This window comes from Canis aureus, chromosome 1 (assembly GCF_053574225.1).
Source record: "Canis aureus isolate CA01 chromosome 1, VMU_Caureus_v.1.0, whole genome shotgun sequence".
Classification (NCBI taxonomy): Eukaryota; Metazoa; Chordata; class Mammalia; order Carnivora; family Canidae; genus Canis; species Canis aureus.
This window is the reverse complement of record NC_135611.1, coordinates 74,555,537-74,577,549: the sequence shown is the minus strand read 5'-3', so window position 1 is coordinate 74,577,549 and position 22,013 is coordinate 74,555,537. Positions and strand designations below refer to the sequence as shown.

At 33.3% G+C, this 22,013-nt stretch overlaps 1 protein-coding gene across 7 annotated transcripts in view; it reads right to left on the bottom strand.

Annotated features, from left to right (window-relative positions):
- AGTPBP1 (ATP/GTP binding carboxypeptidase 1) overlaps positions 1 to 22,013 on the bottom strand; it is a 174,851-nt gene that overhangs the window by 102,027 nt on the left and 50,811 nt on the right. For 5 of the 7 annotated variants that reach the window (XM_077904934.1, XM_077904928.1, XM_077904937.1 and 2 more), the window contains 7 exons: positions 20,977 to 21,044; positions 17,791 to 17,854; positions 17,220 to 17,366; positions 14,589 to 14,720; positions 11,646 to 11,739; positions 5,555 to 5,592; positions 1,878 to 2,086 (listed from right to left, as the gene is read on the bottom strand). In XM_077904934.1, the coding sequence (XP_077761060.1) occupies positions 1,878 to 2,086; positions 5,555 to 5,592; positions 11,646 to 11,739; positions 14,589 to 14,720; positions 17,220 to 17,366; positions 17,791 to 17,854; positions 20,977 to 21,044 (752 nt within the window). Of the gene's footprint in view, positions 1 to 1,877; positions 2,087 to 5,554; positions 5,593 to 10,093; positions 10,171 to 11,645; positions 11,740 to 14,588; positions 14,721 to 17,219; positions 17,367 to 17,790; positions 17,855 to 20,976; positions 21,045 to 22,013 lie in introns of those variants that run through there. The other 2 variants (XM_077904938.1, XM_077904942.1) reach the window with 2 other exon arrangements.

The following is a 22,013-nucleotide window of genomic DNA, read 5'->3' as shown; positions in this document are numbered from 1 at the left end:
AGCAAGAGAAACAGTCAACAAAACTAAAAGACAACTTACAGAATGGGAGAAGATATTTGCAAGTGACGTATCAGATAGAGGGCTAGTATCTGAAGATCTATAAAGAATTTATTAAACTCAACACCAAAGAAACAAACAATCCAATCATGAAATGGGCAAAAGACATGAAGAGAAATCTCACAGAGGAAGACATAGACATGGCCAACAAACACAGGTGAAAATGCTCCGCGCATCCCTGGCCATCAGGGAAATACAAAACTAAACCACAATGAGATACCACCCTACACCAGTGAGAATGGTGAAAATTAACAAGAGATGAAACAACAAATGTTGGAGAGGATGTGGAGAAAGGGGAACCCTCTTGCACTGTTGGTGGGAATGTGAACTGGTGCAGCCACTCTGAAGAACTGTGTGGAGGTTCCTCAAAGAGTTAAAAACAGAGCTGCCCTACAATCCAGCAATTGCACTGCTGGGGATTTACCCCAAAGATACAGATGCAGTGAAATGCCAGGACACCTGCACCCTGATGTTTATAGCAGCAATGTCCACAATAGCCACCTGTGGAAGGAGCCTCAGTGTCCATCGAATGATGAATGGATAAAGAGATTGGTCCATGTATACAATGGAATATTACTCAGCCATTAGAAATGACAAATGCCCACCACTTGCTTCAATGTGGATGAAACTGCGAGTGAAATAAATCAATAGGAGAAGGATATACATTGTATGGTCTTATTCATTTGGGGGATATAAAAAATAGTGAAAGGGAATAAAGGGAAAGGAGAGAAAATGAGTGAAAATATCAGAGAGGGTGACAAAACATGAGAGACTCCTAACTCTGGGAATTGATCAAGGGGTAGTGGAAGGGGAGGTGGGCCGGGGGTTGGGGTGATTTTGTGATGGGCACTGAGGGGGGCACTTGACGGGATGAGCACTGGGTGTTATGCTATATGTTGGCAAACTGAAGTCCAATTAAAAAAAAAAAATCTTCAATACAAATTTTCACGTCTGACCCGCCAGAACAGATGAGAAAATAAGGCTCAGAAATGTTTAGTAGCATGAACAAAGTCACCCATCTCTTCATAATATATCAATTAGCCATCATTGTCTACATTAAGAATAGTAAAAACAAGTGCATCTGATTGATCTAGAAAAGAAAAAGCGTAGGGCCAACATAAAGTGTGTTCAGATATCTTAACTAGTGCCATGTAGAAAGAGACCATTTGTTGTGTCTAAGACCAAGAGGGCACAGCCAAGATAATTTACCGCAATTTTAAAAAGACAGATTTCTTTCTAATAATTTTGGCCTTCTAAAAACAAAATGGTTGCATTGTAACATCCCCATTGCCCAGAGCTGAGAGTCTTCTTGCTAAAGATAGTGTCAAGAAGGTTTATGGTTAAGATGGCAGCAGAACTAGGATTCTTAACCCCAGGTTTCACTTCTTTACATTCTCTATGTAAAAGGAAGGTCTATCCAGAAGGAAGTCACTGACAACATTCACAGACAACAGAACTGCCTTACCAGCTATAAAGGATCCATAATATCTTATGAGGGGAACAGGCAAAACTGAGTATAAGCAACTGCACATTTTAGAAAACACGGTTATATGGATTCCCTTCCTGCCTGGTGGATGGATTTATCTATCTTCCTTTTACCTAAAATCTCATATTGCAGAGATATGCATAGAGTACCTTCTCTAACTCAGTCCGAGGAGGTCACGTGAGAAATGATTATGCCTTTTGGTTTCCAGATTTTTTTTTCTTAAACATACTTATCATACTTCTTTTAGTATTTATACAAATATTAAGTTTTCTTAAGAATCAAATACTACCATTAACACATAATCACAGTATTTGAGAGAAAATAAAAAACTTACTTGTGAAGTATTATACAGAATTTTCATTCCATTGGCATCTATAAATGCTTTTCTTCCCAACTTGATGTTTGTAACACTTTTTAAACTCTGTAAAATTCCTTTTCGAATGAGCATGTTTCTGTGTCGGTTATCATGGCGGTGCCAATCTACATAAATTGTTAAAAGGACTTGGACATATCCTCTGTCTACAGCTCTTCTGGCATTTGTTTCTTTAACAAAAGAAAATTGAGAAAGAACATTTTTTAAATGGTAAGAGAAAATGGTAGAATAAACTAAATTAAAAATATCACAATATTGTAATGAGTTCTTAAAATTTCTGTTCAAAAAAAATATATATATATACCAGCCACATATTTGAATATTTTTTTCTCTAACAAATGAAAAGTCTCAAATGGCAAGATACAGTATTTTCCAGGAATCTGCCCATATACTGTTTTGTGGTTAAAAGATATCAAAATATCTTTAATACAATGAGGGCTATATCTTTTTAAATGTTAGTACTAAAGTTTCATGTAGTTTAAAACTTGCACATATACTGACTTTAATATACCAAATAGAATATATGTCTTTACCTTACTAGCTGTGAATATGATTTTGTTAAAAGACACTGTCATTATGGTAACTTCTCTTATAAATCTTGATCCCATGAAATGAACTCCACTGGATTGTAGCTTCTATTACAAACTATGTTTCCACTGAAAGCAACTGTTTTAATTACCCCCACAAGTACATAAATATCCATGCCATAACAAGACTAAATTAAAACTACTTATACAACTTTTAGTAAATGAAACGTAAGGAACACTCTACTGCTTTCTGGTCATTAATTATCTACTGTAATGAAAACTACATTAAAGAAGTTTTTTTGTAAATGGTTTATTTTACTGGGGTAGAATTAACAGAAATCCACAAATTTGGTCTACTTTATTATTTTTAAAGTGTTAATATTTTAGATTATTAGCCAAAAGGGTACATTTCACTAAAATGGCAGTAGGGGAACCCTATCATTAGCAACATCCTGCGCCACCCAGCACCACATAGGTGATCCATGATGAAGAGCACAAATTAATGTGGAATACCAATTTATCTGAGCTTGTTTAGTTGCAAAGAAATTCCAATCTCTCCCTCACCCAAGTTTACCCTGCCTCATGGCATAGGCACTAAGATAATGTAACAATAAGGTAAGGCTCTGCTGCTTTTAGTTACCTGAAAAAATTACTACAGTATCCAAATTCCTAGTACATACCTAGAACACAAAGATACTGAGATCAACAAACTACTAAGGCTCTCTCTGAAACCCTGTTCTGACTTTGGAGAGCTAGAAGAAATTCATGTGGCAGGAATAGCGGCTTTCTTATGTAAAAACTTTAAAACCTCTTCTGTGTCTTCAAGAGCTAGTTGGCCAAGGCTGTGGCTATTTACACAATCAGGTCAATAGTATTTTATTGGAATTTTATTATTTATTATTTTATTTTAAAGGAATATACACTTTGTTTACACCACCTGGAGTATATAAACCTTTGGTTCACTAGCTGCGTATATGATTTTCTTAAAAGACATCCAAAAAAAAAAAAAAAAAAGATATCAGGAGCCTAAATGGTATTTATGTGAAATATTTAAATTCTTATTAAGATCAAATAAGAGACTTGCCCATAACTCCAACACAGGCGCTGAATGAAGAGAAGGGAACAAAGCTGTCTGTAATCTTAACCGAGTACAACTAAAAAGTGTAGTAAAGGGGCTTTTGTCAATGTGTTCAGGACACCTAACGCATAATCAGTCTAGGTCTCTTCTTCCTTCTCTTGTTAAAAGACAACTCAGATTCCCCTTTAGACTGCAGTATCTCATCTATATACTAGCGAAGGTACCTAGGCTACCTGTCCTTCTGCACTGTGTGTGTACGTGTTCTTTGCTTTACATTTGCTCAGGTTATCACAGTAGTCTCTTTTACCTTAAGTAAATAACTGCCCCCTCCCAAAAAACAGTTAAAAAAAAAAAAGAAAAAAAACAAGGAATGTAAATGTTCCAAAATGCCACAGTGCATTTAAAAATATGCAGTGTGCTACTAAACATTATCTTGCATTAAATTTTTATCCTAGTGTCGTGTGCCCTATGAAAACATACCAGATATAAAAGTAGACTCATCTTGCTGGTCAGTTACCTTTTTTTTTTTTACCTGATGGAGTAAAACAGGTATGCTTGCCCACCATCCTCCTTTGAAGGAGGAGGCAGTAAAAGAAAGATTACTATTTAAAACAGAAGATACTAGATTTGTCATCTTAGATTCATCAATTTCAATAAATAGCTGAAACTTATGAGGGTTTTAGTTTTTAATGACTTATTTATCAGTGATTTTGTCATCAGTGATTCTGAAAATTAATAAGCTTCAGTTTCAATAGCTATTTCAATCTTCTCTAAATCAAAAATATATGCTCGCCTATATTAATTTAAATATTAATCTTTAAATAACAATTTGAACCACAAAGTCAGGGCACAACAAAGCCAAGCTACAAATATCTTTTAAAATTAACCCAAGTATTCTGATTTTGGTCTAAGGTTTATCACACCAGATATGAAAATAAGACTACACGGCTCATCTAATTGAGTACCACACATTTCATTTCAAAGATAAAACTGTTAACTGAATTTTATATGCTCTGGTATATAATACTGATACCTAAAGTGATTTTTTAAATTTAATAAATAATTACCTTACCAAATGCCAGATTTTCAATCAATTAATTATTTTCTACTGTTCAAATGAACAATTCTGGTCATTCAAATTTAAGAGCAAGTTGGTCTTACAGTTTTGGGGAAAAATAACATAGAAAGCCATCATAAATCAAACTTCAATAAAAAAAAAAATATATATATATAAAGCCATCATATCCTTATGATTGTTATTATGCTTAAGATGTTAATTTAATCAACCAACAAGAATGGAAGTGCTAACAAAAGTTAATATTTAAAACACAGACACAAAAAATTAAATTAAATAAAAACAAAACACAGATACTGAGTACCTTAGAGAGAAAAAACATAATGTAGATAAGTCACTCTCCAAAGGAATCATATCATAAAACACAGTTACTCCAATTCTTCAATTTTGAAAATAAAACAGTTGCTTTAGTTTATAAATGAACTTAATATTAATAAACTGTAAATTTACAATAGTCATTTTTTAATGTTACTTGAACTTGATAGAAATAAAATTTCTAATAAGAGGTTTCTAAACTAAAATCACGTGTGTTTGACATATAGTAGTTGTTCACAATATTCTTCATAGTAAATATCCTCAATATCATGTTATCACTTCACTTTTGAAAAGATGATACTTATATTTACATATTACCTGCCTCTATTAACAGGACTTTATATAATGAACTTATAAAAAAGGAAGTCAATGTACTTGAACAAATTACATAAAGGTACTAAATTGTAGCTCAATAAACAGAAATGACATTACGTAAGACGTATATCGATCAACCATATGGAAAAAACAGAATCAACTTTGATATTAAATTTAACTAAAAAAAAAATAATAAATAAATAAATAAATAAATTTAACAAACTACCTTTACAACTACAGACTAAATCTACATTTCCAGTTTCTTTAACACAGTTGATAGAATACTTGGAAAAATAGTATCTAGTATTTCTAGTATTTAAAAACTTACTTGATTTTAGCAATGCAGCAAGAGTGTCTAAAGCAACCCTGTCAACATGAGAAAACACAAACAACAACAAAACTAGTAAAATTAATCTACAATAGTAAATTCATACAATCTTTTCAGATAAGTTATTATTATCTATTCCAAAAGTCATTCCTGTTATAGTCAATTACATATGGTGTTTCTCTGAATGCACCTCTCCCTTCAGGTTAAAATTGGATATGAGAAAGATAGAAATATTAACAGGCAATCATAAAAAAAAATTTTAAGGAAGAAAAAAAAGACAATATTTAAGTCTATATAATGGAGATTAGATAAATAGAGTCAATTATTATACTTGTATCTGACCCGGACAGAGTTCACAAAATAACAGTATAAAGAATCAAAGGCCCTGATTCACAAAAAATTAAAAACAAGTTTTAAGACAAAATTCTTAACTACAAAATTCTATAGGTATTCATAGCTATCTGACTTTCAAGTGTTTTAGCTCTATCAAACAATAATCCTAATATTTAAGGTGATAACAAATGTAAAATATTTTGGAACTAGGAAGTTTGGAGAGAAGTATGAGCTCTTAACATTTTTTCGGTGCTATAAGGCACCGAAGAGAATAATGAACCTAATATCTCAAAAACCCTTATTGTCCATTAAAGGACAAAGGATTTGCCCAAAAACTTATATTTTCTTATAAAATGCACTTATATTTTCTTTGAACATAAATATTCAAATATGTACAGTGAAATCAACTGCCATTAATTAGTCTGAAAAAAGCACAGAACATCACTGTGGAAAACGTGTAATTCAAATATTTTTTAAAAAATAAGTTACTGAAGAAATGGGACTTAATTTCAGTAACTTTAAAAATATAAGGCTACATACTACAGTACTTCTTAGCAAGATTTCAACAACTATAATTAATTTGCATAAAAATATGCACTTTGTGAAACTTAAGCATGTCACTCATCATTAAGCATTTGTTGAATGCCTACTAGACACCCACAGTAGCAGGTTCTTCGTTAGTATAAAATTAGCAAACTTATCTCTTCCACAATTTTACAATCTAGATAATGGGATAAAATGTACACAACAATGAAAAAATTACTCAAGAAATTAAAACCAAAAACAAAGCAATAAAATAAAAGCTGCATACAATAGTGTAAAGGAGACCCAGCATGACCGAGTATGTAAAGGCAAAGAGCACAATCAACTAAAAGACTGAAGATGGGTACTGGTTCAGAGTAAAACCTGCAACAGTTATCTAGGACTAGGCACAGAGTAAGTGCTCATTTATAATAAATGCTCATTAATGCTACCCACCAAACCAAGTCATTAACAGCTACACTTTGGTCTACTGACCAAATAAAGCAACCATATAACCTTTATTTAAGATAACATTCACAAAAAGAAAAACAAAAATATATCCTTTAAAAAATATTACAAATTCAGACCTGGAACTTTCTCAAAACAATGTGAAGTTTTGACAATGGTCACTTAAAAGTAAATGAAAACTATGAAATTAATACTGACTTTTCATAGCACTAAATCATTAGTAAGAAACTTTCTATAACCTTACAATTATGCAATAAAATGTACTTAAATTGTATACAGCTACCAGCATGAGGATGGCTTTGAAATTGGTCAAAAGTAAACACAGAACTTAAGGGAACTCCCAAGTGAAACAGCAATATAAAATATGAACTAGAAAAGAAGCAAGATCTGATAAATGTCAGAAATTGTTGTAGGTGCCTTAGATATGTTTTCTAGTTTAATTCTTAAAATAATCCTGATCCATCAAACTGGCACATTTTATGGATAAAGAAATGAAAGATTTCAGAATATAACGTGCCTAGGGTTCCATAAAAAACAAGGTGCTATGGAAAGTGAATAATATAAGCCCCCTGTTGAGAAAGAAATCAGAAATGTCAGTCTCCTCCAAAATAGATGTTTAAGTCCTAACCTTCAGTATCTCAGAATGTGGCCTTATTTGGAAATAGGGTCACTGCAGATGTAATTAATTAAAATTAGGTCATACTGGAGTAGATGGCCCTTAATCCGTCATGATTGGTGCCCTTATAAGAAAACAGGAGATTATGTGAAGACAGACCCACAAGGAGAGAACACCATGTAAGGAGAGGCAGAGATGGAAATGCTGCAGCTATAAGCCAAGAAAACACCAAAGATTGCCAGCAAACCACCAGCTAGAAAAGAAGCGAGGAAGGAATCTCCATAAAGGTTTCAGAAGGAGCACTGGCCTTGGTGATGGGTTGATTTTGGACCTCTAGCCTCCAGAACTGTGAGATGATAAATATCTGTAATTTCAAGGCACTGAATTTGTACTAGGTACTTTGTTACGAAAGCCCTAGGGAACAAATATAATCACTTGGATGCAATCATTTGCAATGATCTTACAGGATTTTCTCATCTAAGCTTTTATTCAAAATTATAATAATCTTAGAATACTTTTAGAAAGTCTTTCTCCCTTGTTTGCTGTACTTTATAATACATTTGAACCACATAAAAGGGCTTCTGACAGTTTCTAATCCTTAAACTACATGTTTCTGGGTTGATAATTCATTCAACACTGGCAAATCTGGGATATGAAATGAAACCAGTTCTTTCTGACTCCAAAGCCCATCATGCTTGTTTCACAGCTGCACTAGACTAAAATAAATTATAAAGTTTGGTGCAAAATCACCTTGATATTTTTACCAAAATGTTATTTAAAAGGTATTTTTAAAACTTCAGAACAAAAAAATTTCTGAAATTCTCTGACACTTATAAGCCACTACGAATTTATAAAAGTTACAAAAGAATTTTAGAATAACAAATTTATCAAAATGCAGTTTGTATTATATTAAGTGATTAGAATTTTTCAGTTTGACTATTTTACACTTCCTTATATATTTTTCCAATCTTCCTATGTCCCACACAGAATAATACAACCAACAATGGCTTAAAAAACAGCCTGTGGCTTATTCATTTAGGAGCAATGAAGGAAGAAAAGCTTCAAATCTCTGTACTCATGAATACACAGCTCCTTTAAATTGGGGGGATCAATCCTTATGGGAACATACAAGAAGAACCTGTTACTTCCTGGGCTGCCTCCATCTGGATTTATATTGTTTAAATCCAAAACCTAAAATTGGAAAAGGAAAGGAAATTCTCAAAGGCAGCATCACCCCTCAAATATAAATAATAACCCTAATCTTATTCCACTAAACATAGGGCACTGTTTCAGGGGAGAAGAATGGCAAAACAAATGTTCTAGATATCAAGAATTTTTAATTAGGGGGAAGACCCTAAGATTATTAAAAATGATAAAGAGATCAATATAGAGATATATGGTCAATGAATAGTTTATTCTTTTTAAAGTAAAAATAAAGTAAAAAATTTGTGTTTCTTCTTTAAATATAAACACAGGGAAGAATGAAGAGATAATTTAAATAGCTCTATTCTTTTCTCAGAAGTTTGGACCTACTGATTTCTACATAATTTTGGATATATCTCCCTATTGTATATTATAATGACACTCATGAAATGTTCCATTTCTCCTAGGAATATTTTATGCTAGATTTGGTACCTGGCTAGAATAGACTAACATAGACCTTAAGAATAAGATCATAACCACTAGATAAAAAATAAATTTAAAAGTATTTTATTGGTCAAGAGGAGAAATAGTATTATAAATTTAAAAATAATGAATATACTTTTAGTACTAACTACAGTTAGTTCATATCCACACTACATTACTTACCTAAAGTAATTACATTGCATTCATAGGCACTGTGTTAATTAGAAGAATCATCTCATTAAATCCCCACATCAACCTTCTGACGTAAGAGTTAATATTATCATTTATAGATTTGAAACCACGCATACGTTAGGAAACCTACTACGTATCCTGGAGTCAGTAAATGACAGAGCTAACATACAAATCCAGCTCTCCCTGTCTCCAAAGCCCACTCCGATTCTGTAATTGGTTTTACTTAATTGTGATAAATCATTTTTTGTTTTATTACATTTCATCAGATATTTTAGGTTTGGCTGTGTGTATGATCTTTTTATAAGTAAAAGTTGAGACATCCCACCAAATAATATTTAATGAATAATTGCATGAGCAAGTAAGCTCCCATTTTCAAGGGCACAAGCTAAAATATTTGGCTTTTTATTTTTCACCCTGACCTTTAGTTCAAAAAGAATGAAAAGACTGGAAATGTTCTGAACTTATTTGTAAAATTTAACCAAATAGTTGATGTGGACAAGTTCTTCCTCTCAAAAGAATCACAACTAATAAAAATAGAAAGAATGAGAAAATTAGAAAAGTCACTATTTTGCAACCCCTAAAGAAATAATGGATCTAGACGATGTCATGAAATACTGCTAAATTATTAGGTAAGAAGTAGAGGAATCACTTCAATTCAGTGATCTTAAGTGGTACGAAACTGAATACTAGCACCACATATGAAATATTTTGACCAGAAAAAAGGAACCCAAATCTAATCAAGCCTCCAGCTCTATCAGCTACAGGAAATTTGAGGGACATACCTACATGTGAAAGGACCCCAGGATACAGTCATCTTAATCCAGAATGTTGGGACAATCTACAAGACATCACCCAGGTCCTTCAACAAATAAATAAAACAGAACCAAAAAACAGAGGAACTGTTACTGATTTTTAAAGATTATAAGACACAGTAATCAAATAAAATGTACAGATCTTATTTGTAATGTGATTGGAACTATAAAAAAGCCAACTATAAAAAAGACATTTCTTAGACAACCAGAAAATATTCCAGAAATAATATTCCAGAAACATTTAAAAAGTTGTGTCTGATATGATCAGACTAAAGAATTCACAGAACAAATGTAATGGCCAATATCTGCTTCAAAATACTCCAGAAAAAAAAAGAAAGGACAGGAAAGGGAAAGCTGAGAGCAAAGTGACACAATGCTGGTTACTACTGAAACTGAGTGGTGGGTATGTCAGGGTTCTATTCTAGTTTTGTGCAGGTCTGTAATTATTCTAGTCTATTTTTGTGTAGGTTTGGAAATTTCCTAAATGTGATGAAGCATAATGTGTGTACCTTGGTTGGATTCTGATTCTGATTCAAATAAGCCCATTATAAAAGAGCACTTTGAGACAACAGGAGAAAATTGAACACAGGCTAGATTTTAGGTTATGGTAAGGAATTAATAATTTGGTTGAGTATGACTTTGGTATTACGGTTATTTTTTAGGTCCCTACTTAGTAGTTTATATACTGAAGTATTCAGGGAAAAAATGATAAAATACCTTGGATTTTTTTTTTTTACAGAAATTCACATACGTATGTATAAATGACATCGGGATTTGCTTAAAACGACCTAAGTAAAAATAATACAGGGGAAATAAATGAAACAAACACAGCAGAATGTTAATAACTATTGAAGCAAATAAGTGATTAATAAACCCAACTCAAAATAATCATCCTAATAATATATAAACTCTAGGTATTGTTGAATAACTCCACAATATTCTTTTAAGAATAACTTTTCATATGGCTTAAGAAAAAAATACTAAATATAACCAAATAACTAAAAACTAGAAACTGCTTTCATCTTCTTAGGCTGAAAGATCTACAAATGAATATATATCTTGTAATATGTATACATAATTTAAATTAAGAAAAAAGAAAAAGAATGACATTATTTTCACAAAAAGGAAATGTATATATCTAAAATATATTCAGATAATTGTGTGGCGAATGAAGGATGCAGTCATTAAAAGATTGCAGACCTGGGTAGGGAATATAGTAGGCATTCAATAAATGTTTCTGAATGAATGCTACTCTATCAATACTATTTTTGTCTTATATTATCTAGGAATGTTCAACATTTAAATTTCCATAACATAATAATTCAGTGAATTTAAAGCTAATTTTAATACACCTTTGAAAATTAAACTTTATATTCAAGGAAATCTTCATTGTAATAAAATCACTATTTAAGAACTAAGAAAGGACCCTAGATACAAGTCAACCTCTGGTTGCACAGATAAGATATGAAGCCCATAATAACAAAAAGATACACCTCTATTTATACTCAAAGCATTTACTCACTTCATGAGACCCGAATTCTTCTTACTAAATGGTCCAATGATTTTAAACAGCAGCTCCACAACTCCATTTTTCCCTAAGGATACTGAATTCACAGCTAGGAGGCAGAGGAAAGGATGTGAAATGATTTTAAAACCTCAACAAGTAGCTATGTGTATTCTTGGTGATACAGAGCTAAAGACATTCACAAATTCTTTTAGTAGATCCAAGGCTTTCATGAAGTCCACCTTAGCCAATTACTTGAAGGGAAGATTTTCAGGGAGGGGAGGGGAGGGCTTTATTTACTACCTTGCAGGGAAATTATGAAAGAAGTTAGAAGTTATATAAAAACAACAAAATGTTACTACAAAAAAAAAAAAAGTTTTAAGTTGCTCTGTTTGTTTCTTCAATAAACTTAGTGAACTTTTAAATACCAGGGCATGGAGATTCAAAGATAAAAACAAATAGTGTGGGTCCTGAGAGAACACAGTATAGAGAGGAGTGACAAAAACAATAAACAAATAATTACTAAATTACTTTCAAACAGATTAAGAGTTGCAGGCTATGTAGGTTACAGGGGTGAGGAGCCCCAAATCCATAATGAAACTGAAGGTATCTCTGGAGAAATTGATGCCTGAGCTCAGTCTTTACCAATAAAGATGAACTAGCAGGAGTTGCAATAAGGAAATGTCTCTTGAGACAGGGATAACTCAGCAAATAGAACAGAGTCAGTGAGCACCACAGGTATAGAGTTACACATTAAAACATACAGTATCAGGGGCACCTGGGTGGCTCAGTGGTTGAGCATCTGCCTTTGGCTCAGGTCATGAGATCAAGTCCTGCATCAGGCTCCCTGCAGGGAGCCTACTTCTTCCTCTGACTATGTCTCTACCACTCTCTCTGTATCTCTCATGAATAAATAAATTAAAAAAAAAAATACAGTATCAGACAAAGCAATCAGACAGTATCAAGTGGAAGATGAGATGGGAAAAGAAGGTAAACAAATTATAAAGAGCCCTAGAAGTTGTTCATTCTTTCAACTGCAGGGAATTGCCCAATAGAAACAACCAATCAGACATGCATTTTAATAAAGGTCAGATGTCACACACAGCATTGTGGGGAAGATAGATTTGAGAGACACATTAGCAGGCTGTGGTCCTGGTGAGAGATGATGAGGACTTAGCTAAATCAGCTGTGGTAGGGAAAAGGAAGTAACTACTAGAGAGTTTCACACAAAACATGCAAACAATTACTAACCAGAAAAGTATACCTAACATTTTCAACTCTGAACAAATATATTTTAAAAATCATGAACCATAGACTGCCTGGGTGGCTCAGCGGTTTAGCACTGCCTTATGCCCAGGGCCTGATCCTGGAAACCTGGGATCGAGTCCCACGTCAGGCTCCCTGCATGGAGCCTGCTTTTCCCCTCTGCCTGTGTCTCTGCTTCTCTCTCTCTCTGTTCATCATGAATAAATAAATAAAATCTTAAAAAAAATTATGAACCATTTACTAGCCACCTCGTGTTAAATTGAGTAAGATACCTGCAAAAATCTAAGCTAAAGTTTCGTATGATAATTTTAATTTCTTCTATATCTTTTTTCCATTATCCCTTCTAATTATCTCTGTGTGGTCTTCCTTTTTCCTTAGTTGGGGTATTCAATGGTTTATCTGTTTTATTTATTTTTTAATTTTATTTGAGTATAGTTGACACACAATGTTCCAACAGTTTCAGGTGTACAACTTAGTAATTTGGCAAGTTTATTATACAGTATACTATGTTCACCACAAGCATAGCTACTATACATCCTGTTAACATTGCTAGTAGAGCATTATTTTTTTAAGATTTTATTTATTTATTCATGAGAAAAACAGAGAGAGAGGCAGAGACACAGGCAGAGGGAGAAGCAACCCCACCCCCACCCCTGGCAGCCCAATGTGGGACTCAATCCCAGGACTCCAAAATTATGCCCTGAGAAGAAGGCAGACCCTCAACCACTGTGCCACCCAGACGTCCCAACATTATTTTATTTTTAATACAATCATTTTATTTCTTAAATCAACTAGGGTTTTTTTTCTAATGCATTCTTTTTTCCTGTATATTCCTCTGCTTTGCTTGTGTTTATTACTCCCTTCCTAACTTCTTTGGTTAGATAACTAATACACTCATTTCCTCTATTCTTTTTAATTACATAAGTGTTAATTATTTAAGTGGTCAAAGCTATTTTCCTATAAGCTCACTTTTAGCCATACGGTCAAAGTATAAATATAGATAAATAAATAATCATACACATACACACACGTGTGTATATATATATTTATACCCACATCTCCACCACTTTGTATACCATTATTCTATAATATCATGTACTCCCCACAATTTCAATTTCAGGTGTCCTGCTAACCACTCCAATCCCATAGTCAGGGAATAGAAAAAAAATCCATACCTCCTAGGTTTGGGACCTAGTATTAGTGAGAGTATGTGTGGGTGCTGGAAAAGCTATCTCTGTGATCTCTCTTCCCTCCGCCTTCCTCAGAGGCTGCTGTACTACTTTCTTCTGTTCCACTACTTTCCTACTGATCGTGGAAGGTAATCAGCTCAGGTGACTATGCTTCCACACCTCTTCCTTCTCAGCTTGCTTCTCATCTGTGAAAATCCAAATAAGCTCCTAGGTTTCCCACCTGCCAATACCCTCCTATTCTTGCACATCTTTCCACAGGCGGTCTACTCATCCCCTTCACTATAAGCTTTTACAAACTGCAGCAAACGAGAATTCTCAAGATTCGTCCAATCACCTTCCTACTCCACATCACTTTTGTGGTGACGGATTAGGCATTACAAAGAGTCATATTATATATTCTCTTCTCTTGTCTACAATTTTTAGAGGTTTATGGAGTTCAGGTGCTTTTACATTTTGTGTAACTCGACAACAGTGAGTTAACTAAATGGTGCTCTAAAATACTTACAGTTGGCAGAATATACTCGTAAAAGCTGAAGACAAGGTAAAACCAAGCGAGGATTCTGCAAATTCTGTTTGACCAAATTCAGGGTTATATTCAGAGCTCCATTAATTCTAGCTTTCACTCCAAATTTTTTGTCTGTTTAAAAAAAATGAACAAACACAATTTATTCATGTATAACTTTTCAAAGAAATGAAAATGTCATAAGCAATGGAATTTAAAAACTTTTATTATGAATTTATATTACCACATGTATAACTGACCCAAGATAACTAAAATTGTAATTATTTTCTGGTATTATTTTTAAAATAACGTTTATACTTTTAAAATATGTCTTAAAAGAAAGTACCAAGGAGCATGTGGGGAGGACAGGGTAAGGGAACAGAAGCTGAAGTCACCTGACTATCATGAAAGGAATAATTTAACTGACCCACTACACATATTATTCAAAGGAACACCATCACAGAGTTAAGAAGAACTATAAAGAATCTAAATGTCCATTACCAATTTTATTTACTTAGTATTAGCCATATTCGTTTTCAGATTTACACAAAAATACAAATTAATGAAAATATAAATAGCGTAAGTAGAAAATAATCTAGCAAATATTATCAAATAAATTTCTAAAGGATCTAATTCAACATAGAAAAGGAAAAGAAGTTCTTGACTTTTATTCTTTTGAGGAGATTAAAGCAGTCTAAGAAACAATCTGGATAACAAGAACAATGTTAAAATTTAAACAAAGAAAATAAGCAGGACCTGCAAGCAGAGTTAGTTCATTAAGAACAAGAATTTTAAATAAAAAAGAACTGAGTATTTCTGAAGAAAAATTATTCCCATCTCACAAGAGAAAAGGGACAGAAAATCACGAAGGAATTACTGCATAATGTCTTTGAATAATGAAAATGGAAAACTAGGACAAATAATAAAGGAGATAGCTCAAATTTAAAAGTCTATAAGAAATGTGCTACAACTTAGAAGAGACCTTAAAGAAACACAAATATAAACTGGAGGATATTATGCTGAGTGAAATCAGTCAATCGGAGAAGGACAATCATATGGTTTCACTCATATGTGGAATATAAGAAATAGTGAAAGGGCTCTAAGGGAAAGGAGGGGAACTGAGTGGGAAAAATTAGAGAGGGAGATAAACCATGAGAGACTCCTAACTCTGGGAAACAAAGGGTTGCTGGAGGGGAGGAGGGAAGAGGTACCTGGGTGACAGGCACTGAGGAGGGCACTTGATGAGTTCTGGGTGTTATACTACATGTTGGCAAAATGAATTTAAATTTTTAAAATGTAAAAAATTAAAAATAAAAAAAGAAATACAATTTCATGAATGTCTTAACTTCATGAAAAGCAAAGATAATCTGGTCCTAAATAAAGAAGAAAGCATGAGATAACAATATTCATTATTAAATAAGGTTTACTCATTTTATTTTTCATTTTCAGAAGGGAGCCACTGAATCTCAGAAGGGAGCCACTAAATCTCAAAAATAAGATTTAAAGAAAACTAAAAGACAACTTACATATTTTCTTACATCAGCTGAGTATGTGTTTAAGTGTTAAGGCCCCTAAGGCAACTGGAAAATTAAAGTCATCTCAGGGATGCTTTCTTTAAGACAACAACTGTTAATACTTTTAACATTTTTTAATGTTAAATATGTTTTTAGCATATTTATACAATAAAGCTATGTATGAAATCAAACACATAAACTGTATACACATGTACACACTTTTAGAATAAGCAATTTAATCAAATACTTCAAAGTTTAAAACTCATTATACGCCATCAAGCAACAGCAGAACTCTTAATCACTATTCTAAGAGTTCAGAGAATCTTTTTTTTTTTTTTAAGATTTTATTTATTCACGAGAGATACACAGAGAGAGAGAGGCAGAGACACAGGCAGAGGGAGAACCAGGCTTCATGCAGGGAGCCCGACGTGGGACTAGATCCCGGGTCTCCAGGGTGACACCTGGGCTGCAGGTGGCGCTAAACTGCTGCGCCACCGGGGTTGCCCTCAGAGAATCATTTTAAACTGTGTACTAGACAACTATAAACTGAACTTAGGTTTTATTCCAAGGATACCTTTCTCTGTTAACCTAAATCATCTTTCTCCTTGTTTCAAATCCCATGTTTTCTCAATCTGTATTTTTAAATATTTTACATGTTTTACTATTGTAATAATTTGTCTTACAGTCTTTTATATCTTTTACTTTTGACTAGATCTAAGCTTTTTAAGCATTGAGACTGTGCAAATATGACTATTAATGAAAAGCAAACACATTTTATCTCCATGTTCCTCAAAGCATTCCCAGCCAAACTCCGTCCTTCCAGCTTCAACAGCATCTGTGTTATATCCCTTACACACATACACATACAAGCACACACGCACTGAGACGAGCTTATGAATCTGATATTTTTCTTCCTTTTTCCAATCTATGCAATAGAATTCCTCATGAATTTTAAATCTTCAATTTTTTGCAGGTCACTAGTTGATTATAAAAAGTAGTCCATGACTAACACCAAAAAAAAGTAGTACCATTTTAGATTTTCAAAAGTTACCAAGTTTCAAAGCATACAGAATCAATGTCACAAACAGTTCTATGATGAACACAGAAATGGAACCCTTACCTTTAGGTCCAATCTTTGCAAGAATAGAATGAATTTGCACCATCAACTCCTCATTCAGGGGAGATTCTTTACTGGCATTCATAAGTAACTGCAACAATATTTGTGAACCACCTTTAGCAACCAAGAAACTCGCTCTTCGACCTCCACCTAAAAAAAAAAAATTAGAATTGTGTAAACAGCAAATCCTCTCATAACATATCAGACAGCACAACTTGTTAGCATTCAAGAAATATTTCAAGTGATGACTTCTGAAATCAAACACCTCAAAATTAAATTTTATTTCATTTAGTGTTTTAGTTAGAAAATAGCAAAGTGGGTAAATACAAGTGATGCCAAAATTCTACATTCAAGGCTCTGAAAATGGTTTCTGGAGTGGTTTGAGGGATACTGGAAGATCCCTCAAATCAAAAACAAAGAAAGCAACAATAAGAGTATGACATTTCCGATTCCAAATTCTGATACTCAGAACAGCTTCTATTGGAGTATCAGAAAATTCCAAATAAAGTACACATGATACATTGCTGATGACTGTTTACAAACAGAAATTAGACCAAAGGAAACAAAAACTTACCAGCTGACACCAGCTCAACAAGAATGCTTAAGATATTAAGTGTAGTTTGAAGATCTTTCGTGTTCTGAAATAAATAGTTTATTTGCTGTATTAAACCATTGTAAATCTGTGATTCCCAAACCTTTTCTGTTCCTGTTGTGAACTACCTATATTTTTTTAAATGACCCTTCAAATTTCCCTAAGAACAAACGTATTTGGGCTTCCACTATTCTTACTTATCATTTCAGTAGTTTCTTCTTGCCCTTGACAATATTTGCAAGTCCTCTGAGCTACTGTTTTCTTAGCAACATTATTACAAGAGGAATTGTCATTTGAATTCATCATCTTCTACCAAACAGATAACCCAAATAAATGAATCAAAATGTAAAAGCCACTACAATGTATATATGGTCACTATCCAGTTACCTAGCTCCCCTCTCAGAAAGCAACTGCATTATCAGTTGCTTGTGTATTCAGCCAAAGATAATGTGCACAGATGAAAGAAATCCGTGTAAATATGTGTGTATATACAGATTTATTTCTCCAAATGATATTGCCCTATGGATACTATTTTATATATTGATATCTTTATATATCAATACATCATTTCTTCATTCTTTTTTAAGGGTTACAGGATATATCCATCATATGGCTATACCATTATTTATGAAACCAGTCACCTACTAGTGAAATATTTATTTTTTTAATCTTTTGCTACTAAAAACTGCCAACAAAAAACTAACATGCTTATACAGAATCTAGTACATCTCCATATGGGATAAATTCCTAGAATTTCTGGGTCAAAGATTATGGTCATTTACTTTGATGAACATTTACTAAATTGCTCTTCATGGTATAATTTACACTCCTACCAACAATGTAGAAGAGTAACTATTTCCCAAAGTCTCATTAAATAGCAATCTAATGAGAAAAAAATGTTAAAACACTACATTGGTTACATTTCTCTTATTAAAAGAGATGCTTGGATAAAGAGGTATTATGGCCTATTTAAGGAGAAAAGGAGAAAGGAAAATTATGGCCTATTTAAGGAACTGACTCATCCTCAAAATAGAGGAATTTTAAATGTTTATACAGAAGAATTTGAAAATTGTTGTGTATCGGTAAGTGGCACAAAACTCTTATTCTTCTCCCTTCCAAAAGGTGTTGTTGTCTCTGCTTCACCATTTTAGCTCAGAGACTAATGAAACCAAAAAGCCACATCCAGACCAGTTAGAGGATTATGCATTAAACCAGAAACGCTTGTCTCAGCATTATATTAAATGGACCACCAACTCATTAGTGAGGACTTTGGAAGAATGAGAGGGACAGACATTTGCTAAAGAGAAGAATGGACTGTGGCAGAATATTGCTTGTGTTTGGCAAACACATCTCATCTTCTTCCTGGATACACAGCCAAACCACATTTTCCAGCCCTTTTGTAATTACGTTTGGCCCTGTGACTGAGCTCAGGCCATTGGAACCTGAATGGAAGTTGCACTGTTATCACTAAGTCTTACCCAGACACGTCTTCCATATATAATTCACTGCCTCCCATCCCTGCTGACCTCAACAAATTATGATAAAGCAAACAAACAAACAAATGGTGTTCAATCTCAAGTGCCATTTGCATTTCTTTTCCTGGGATCTGTCCATAATGTCTACACATTTAAATCAATGTCTACTGATTTAATTTTTCCTTACTCATTTGTAAAAGTTCTTTATATGTTAAAGACATTATTTAAGTTGAAACATTTTTTTTTCATTTTGCCAAGTGTCTACAGTGTTTTTTTTTTTTCCCATGTATTTTTGTTACTACAGTTGAATTTATCAATCCTTTATAGCTACTGGGTCTTTGCTTATACTAGAAAAGCCTTCCCTGTTTTAAGATTATTTTAAAAATTCTCCCATTACTTCCTCTATATTTTGATTTTATTTTCCATGCTTAAATCTTTGCTACTGATAGAGAATTTCTTTGGTATAGGAAGTAAGGATCCACCATTCTTTTTTAAGTGGATACCAATCTATCCCAGCTCCATTTAGTAAACAATCCACTTTTCACTGATCTGAAATGCTACCATTCTAAAGTGGTTTTAAATTCCCAGATGATCTTAATTTACTTTTGGACTTTCCATTCTGTTAACACTGATGTCTATTACATACAATTTCTAAACTATTTGAATTACTAAAATTTTATAATGTTCTCTGATATTTAGGGCAGCTAGTCCTTTGTCTTTTCTTTTCAGAAACATCCTTTCTACTCATGCTTATTATTTTCCCATTGAACTTTAGAAACAAAACCACTGGTATTTTTACTGAGATTACATTAAACTGACAGATCAATTTAAGGGGAAATGACATCTTGTATCATTTTTAATAGGAAGTAATTCCTATTTTGATAGCACTTTCTATAAAAAATATATGAATTCAATTCCCTGTTTTTTCCAGTTCTATTGAAATATAATTTTACATACAATACTGTGTAAATTTAATGTATACAACATACTTACTCCCTGTTCTTAACACAGCACTGAATAAAATTTAAAATCCACAGGCAGACTCAGTGGCACAGCGGTTTAATGCCGCCTGCAGCCCAGGGTGTGATCCTGGAGACCTGGGATTGAGTCCCATGTCAGGCTCCCTGCATGGAGCCTGCTTCTCCCTCTGCCTGTGTCTCTGCCTCTCTCTCTCTCTCTGTCTCTCATGAATAAATAAAGTCTTTAAAAAAAATTAAAATCCTAATTCTGAATATATTCTGCTGATCCACCCAAAAGTATCACAGTGGGATAGAAATTTAATTGTTACCAACATAATATAGTTATTCAATCAATACATTAGTAAACTAAATCACAAATATGTATCACCTAACACAATGAGAATTTCCAATATCAATCATTTATTTTGGATTAAGGATTTATTTCTAGCTAATGCTTTATTTTTTATTACTAATTGGAATGGTATGTAATATTTAAAATATGGTTATCATAATCATAGGGAAATATACTTAGAGGTTTACCTAACATATATTAGAATGTTTCTGCCACCATTGCAAGTGATAATTTAAAACATAAAACTAACTTCCATTCATTGGCTTTACCTCTAGGATAAAAACTTTATACTTCCTATATACATTGAAGTTATTAAATGGAATTTTTCTTCAGTACTGGTTGGTATTAATGGTTACATAATTAAAGCCTGTCAGTGATTTACCTCTAGAGTTGATAGTAGAACTTCCATTCCTGTAGAACCTTTGGCTGTCATTTCTCTTCTTGTCTTTTCTGAAAGGTATAAAAAAGTTTTCTTCTAAAACATGAAAGAAAATGTAGAACTGACATTACTCCATTGGCCTAGTAAAGCATTCTAAATTTGTTCTTCGATGATCCTCCCTCTGATGTTGCTAATTCTACTGGGTGGGAACTTCCAGATCTCAGTTTATAAGTCCCTCCTTACATTTAATCACATCTCCCATCATTAACAAGATGAATCCCAGTCAATCCATCTATAATCTTAAAGTCAACAGCAGAGTGTCAGTACCAGAATGAGAGATGAGGTAGGAAGTTGTTTAATGGCAGGCCTCTTTATTATCTTTACTAGAACTAGAAAATATTTAATCAAAATTGGTGAAAACAAAAGCCTAGTACCATTTTCAAGTGTTTTTACTGAATTAATATTATTTTAAAATTCTGATTTACACAAAAATAAAACTAAGGAACAAACAAAACTTGCTTCTGCAAAAATCTGAAGACCAGATCACCCAAAGAATCCCTTTTATCTGAGATGGGAGGGACCCCCAGCACAAATCTTTCTACTATTTAAAAGTTTTTGAGCTTCTCCACAGTTCTTTTCCTTTGATTAACAAGACAAGAAAGGTAGATCGTAGGCCAACACTTAGGTAGATCACATACAAATTATAGGTCCTTGACCTATATTATCTCATTTATGACTCACTTTAATCCTCCAGGAGAAAATTACTCTTTTCATAGACCAGAAATTTGAGTTCAGAGAGGAAAAGAAACCCGCACAAAGGCACTGAGCAGGTAAGTGAAACAGACCAGGTGACCCAAGTGTTTCTGAAACTAAAGCTTACAGTCTTTCACTGATTTAGCGTACTTCTAAAAGAGCCACAGGAATCATTCTTTAGGCAGGACTATTATACAAGAGACTTAATGACCTTCTTCAACTGTTTCACACTTGAATATTAGGGCTAGAAGTTCTTCTAATATAGGATGACAATACCATTCCTTTCA